This window comes from Hipposideros armiger, unplaced genomic scaffold (genome assembly GCF_001890085.2).
Source record: "Hipposideros armiger isolate ML-2016 unplaced genomic scaffold, ASM189008v1 scaffold_749, whole genome shotgun sequence".
Classification (NCBI taxonomy): Eukaryota; Metazoa; Chordata; class Mammalia; order Chiroptera; family Hipposideridae; genus Hipposideros; species Hipposideros armiger.
The window spans coordinates 743,985-749,189 of record NW_017732099.1 but is presented as its reverse complement, the minus strand read 5'-3'; the positions used below and the strand labels follow the sequence as shown (position 1 = coordinate 749,189).

The 5,205-nt window shown below is 33.7% G+C and overlaps 1 protein-coding gene across 1 annotated transcript in view; it reads right to left on the bottom strand.

The window, feature by feature from the left end:
• The window catches only part of LOC109373889 (cysteine-rich secretory protein 1), a 31,489-nt gene that overhangs the window by 8,533 nt on the left and 17,751 nt on the right, over positions 1 to 5,205 (bottom strand). The window contains exons 5-6 of the mRNA XM_019628139.1: positions 3,239 to 3,336; positions 1,367 to 1,455 (exon numbers count right to left, since the gene is read on the bottom strand). Of these exons, the coding sequence (XP_019483684.1) occupies positions 1,367 to 1,455; positions 3,239 to 3,336 (187 nt within the window). The remainder of the gene's footprint in view (positions 1 to 1,366; positions 1,456 to 3,238; positions 3,337 to 5,205) is intronic.

Below are 5,205 nucleotides of genomic sequence, written 5' to 3'. Positions count from 1 at the left end.
TTATTCATTATGAATTTGTACCAACTGGACAAACAGTTAACCAAGTTTACTGTTTGGAAGTGCTGAAAAGGCTGAGTGAAAAAGTTAGATGAAAACGACCTGAACTTTTCACTAACAATTCATGGCTCTTGCATCATGACAATGCACCAACTCACACAGCACTGTCTGTATTTGTTTAGCCAGTACACAAATAACTGCATTGGAACACCCTTTCTACTCACCTGATCTGACCCCCCCAATGACTTCTTTCTTTACCCAAAGATAAAGGAAGTATTAAAAGGAAGACATTTGGATGACATTCAGTACATCCAGGGTAATACGACAACACTCTGATAGCCATTCCAGAAAGAGTTCCAAAATTGCTTTGAAGGGTGGACTAGGTACTAGTGTCAGTGCATAGCTTCCCAAGGGGAGTACTTCGAAGGTGTCTTTCAGCAATGAGATATGTATCACTTTTTCTAGGATGAGTTCGCAAACTTAATTGTCTGACCTCATATGTGTGTGTGTGTGTGTGTGTGTGTGTGTGTGTGTGTGTGTAGTGTGAGAGAGATTGAGATAGAGAATTTTTTTCCTTGTTTTAAAAGCAAACAGAATGCCGTGGTCTGCTGAAGAAAAATAAGCCTTCTGGCATTCCAAGTCTGAAGATAGAGGATATTTTTCCTGGATTTGTTATTTCTCCACAAACTTATTAAATTTATTTTATTTTTAACATTAATCTCAGGGATTGAGAAGTTGTGTTAGCAGAAGACTCCACGAGAAGGAACTTTTGCTAGCTAAGGGGATAAATATGTAATTGAAACTTGTTTAGTTAAGCTTAAGTAAGATTTACTTAAGAAACATAAGAAGGTATTGTTAGGGGCAGTGTGATCATCAGCTCATACCTTCCAACGTGTCAGGGGGAACATGGAAGAATAAGGATCACTCGGTAAGCAAGTACACGGCATAATAAGGTCAAGCAGGTCGGGAAGTTATGGAGCAAGAACCAACCTGAGAACACTGATAACCTGAAAGCAATATGTCTAATTTCAGGGCTGCAATAAGAAAGCTCAGAAACTTTTCATAGAGCAGAGAAAAATGTACACTTATATTAACATTTTATCTAGGATACTTCTATTAGGGTCTTTAAGTGTTAGGGTGGAAATTTGGGATTAGACCTAGTCATTCTAATTTTCATTCCAATGGCTATAATCAATGGCTTTCATGATGGCTCTGGGGAGAAAGAGGGGAAATCAAAGAATGTTGAAGTTTCCTGTGAAATCGAGATGAAAGTTATAGGCAAGTGCAACATTTTTAAATGTTTCATTTAAAGGACACATGCCTTGTAGATCAACAACCAACATTAAGGAAACCAAGATGTAAAACTTACTACAAAGCTTATCTTCACAGTTATATGGACAGTCTCCACATGGACTTCCCTTCTGATAAGGTTCATTTTTTTTGTCAGGTTCATTTCCCCTTAAAAAAATAAAGGAAAAAATGGTCTAATAAAATTGACGTTTGGAAAATGCATATAGAATTTACTCACTATTTACAATCAATTTTAAGAACAACTTTTGAAAACCACTTATACATAACAATGATAATCTTTAAGATGTGTTTAAGATTTTTAGGCTTACAATGTTGATAATTTATCTTTATGATGTACAACAGGCAACTCTGGTGTCCTAAGAATATTTTGAAAGGGTTTGCATATCTTTGGACAGTCAAATCTTAACAAGACTGGGACCTGTGAACAGTCAAGCCCTAAGAAGAGAAGGGCATTAGAGCCATTTATAATAGGAGACTTTTCATTACTTACACACATAAAGACTAGATAAACAATCATGTAAAGGGCGTGGTTCTTAACAATGTTAAGAAACATTTTAAGTGAGTGGAGATGTTTTAATTTCATCTTGCACTATGTCATAAGAAACTCGATACATGTTAGTGTCCTTTATAGAAGTAAATGAAGTACTATGAAAAATAAAAGTACATCAGCAAGGCTAAATCTAAAGTGTTGGAAGACAAAGTGCAAAGATGAGAATTTCCAGTTCTGAGAAACTTGAAATTTCAGAGAAGACAAGCTTACCAGCAGATATCCAAGAAAACAATGTGGATTCTAGCTGATTCTTAACTTAATATCACTTAAAAAATGAAGTAAATGTTCTAGTTGAGAGAACATTCTATATATTTTTTTCTCTTTTATATTTAAATTGCTAAAATTTTACTTTCTAAGAGAAACTTATTACTTAATTTGGTAAAGCATTTTGTCAGATACTTGGTCAAAGTTTTGGCCAAAAGAATTCTCCTATCACAACTTCATATATGCTACTTTTTTTTGTATTGTCAAAAGTTCACCGCAGACCACCAGCCCCTTCAAAGACTTCGTACAATTTGTATGTTATAGATGCAGCAGATCTTACTTTCCTCAGCACTAATTACATAGATAATAAAATTACAACAAATATTAACTACTGAAATCAAGACATGGTAATACCAGAAATAACTCATATAGAGTTATCATATGCGTATGTTGCACATATTGAATCTATAGTGACATTGGAGACTTCATTTAAAGTGTAAAGGTGACAGCATAGTATCAGATAAATCATTTTCATTGGTTCATATTGAACATCATTTATTGTGTGGCACACATGGGAGACAGCAGTTAAACACCATGGGGCAAAGGAGTACCCCTACCCCTCACCGAAACAATCAGATTATTTCTTTTAGGGATTGTTGCATGGTTGATAACATGTAAATTTGATTTCTAAAGAAAAGACATATACCAATAGTTACACTAAAAAGCTAAATACAAGAACACTTGCTTTTTCTGTTCATTCTTGATACTCCTTGCATTTCTGTCCTTGAATTCTAAAAGTATTCTGTTGAAGTAAATATCCTTGTTTCTTTGCTTAAGCTAGCTCAAACTTGTTTCCTTTAACTAATATTACTTGAAGAATCAATAACAACACTAATGGTAATAGTTCTAAGTTCAAACATTCTAGTAATGATATACAGATTTATTTAGAAAAACATGATGTAAAGAAAAGTGTGTGTGTGTGTGTGTGTGTGTGTGTGTGTGTGTGTGTGTGTATAAAATGTTGTAGGTATTGGTAAATGACATTTGATCTCTAAAGTTCTGTTTAACTGAAATAAAATATTTATTTGATTTTTATTTTATAATTTTGAGAAACTAGGTTAAGAGAGAGAGACATATTTCTGAAAGCTATGAAACACCAAGCTGTACAATACGTACTCATGACAATAGTGACAAACATAGAGATATTGAGGTGTTATTCTTTTGCAACATAATGACACTCCACAGCCAATGAGGTAAGAAGTAGCCCAAACAAGCTGTAAAAATAAAGAGATTATTTTATTATTAATTTGATATTTTGCCAAATGACTACAATATGAATACTGTTATTTATGATTGAAAGTACACACCCTTGCTTTTAGGACACTTTGAGCATAGTTTACAAGGAAGTCATAGAAATAGAAATATTCCCATGTTTTTAGATAATACACATACATATGCATGTTCAGTGGCTATCATTGACTCTGGGTATTCTCTTCTTATCATATCTATTTGGAAAATCAGATAACATGATAAAGGCTACTTGGTGATTATATAAAAATCAAAACCTAGAGGAAACTTTACTTAATCATTGGAGAACAAGCATAGTGCAGAGCAATGATTTGCAAAACGGTGGAATGGTAGTACCATGATATCCCATAATATTGTAGTTTTATAGGACAATATCTTTATAATTAGGGAATACATGTTGACACACTGAAAATTAAGTGTCATAATATCTGTAACTTACTTTTAAAGGATTCAGAAAAAAATATATATACTTTTATAGAGAGATAAAAAAAATTTGATGAAATGTTAAGAATTGGTGAATCTAAGTAATGAGTATTTATTATACCTTATTGAAAACTTTTTGTAAGCTTGAAATGCTTTAAAATAAAAATCTGGGGAAAAAAGAATGATGGCCGAAAAGTAATGGATTAGGAAATTCCAAACGCTCATTTTTGCATGGACATATTTAAAAAAAATTAACTAATAGAGACTGGCTAACATAACTTCATATGAGCTGTGGGACTGTCAAAGATTTATAGCAACCAAGTGAGCCCCAAATCAACAAAAAAGGATAATCAAAATGATAGGAAATTTCATGGTGTTTTTACTCTTCCTTGACAAATCACCTCCCTGGCATACCACAGCATGGTTGGGAGGAGATGGTTTAGGCTCCTTTTCCTAACTTTGGCTGGAGAAAGTAGAAAGGACCTTATTTGCAATGTTCTTATCTCCCCATATGCTGCCCCAAAGCATGTTCTCTCTTTTACCTGATTTAGAGCTCAGATGGGGAACTGTGGTACAACTCACATTTCAGGCTAGGAAAACGCCATGGGAAACAGCAGGCCTAGCTTGTGATAGCTGAAGAGGGACTACAAACCCACTGATACTTGGCGCAAGGGGTTATGGGTAAAGGGATACTATAGCACATCTAAAGTGCCAAGAAGAAGCTGGGATAAGATATTGTGGGAAATTAAGACATTCAAAAGCAGCTGTACATTTGGGGGAACTGAAAAAAATTACAGACACAGTCCCAGGCAAAATACATGCTCAGAAAAAATAAAAAACAAGACCTTAAAGTTTTACCCTATACTGATTCCAAGTCTTAAAATATGCCATGCTAATTATTCAAGGTCTTTCTTATTATTCTGCAAAGACTGGGAAAAGTTTCTCTTTTTTGTTAAAACGCCCAATTTTCAATGACAAAAAAAAAAAATCACAAGGTATACAAAGAAACATGAAAACATGGCTCATTAGAAGAAATCACAGAAATCAACCTTCCATATACACAAGTATTAGACTTACTACACAAAGACTTTAAGACAACTGTCTTAAATATGCTCAAAGAGCTGAAAAAAAAGACACAAATGAGAAAACTAAAGAAAATCAGGAAAACAATGTATGAACAGAATGACAATGTCAACAGAGATTAAAATTATTTTTCAAGAGAAGAACTAAACAGAAGTTCTGGAGCTGCCAAACTATAATAACCAAATAAAAAAAAATTCACTAGATATGATAAACATCAGATCTGAACAGTCAGAAAAAAGCATTAACCAACTTGAAAACAGGTAATTTGAAATTATTGTATCTGACTAGCAAAAATAAAAAAAGAATGAGGAATCTGCCTCACCCAGGAA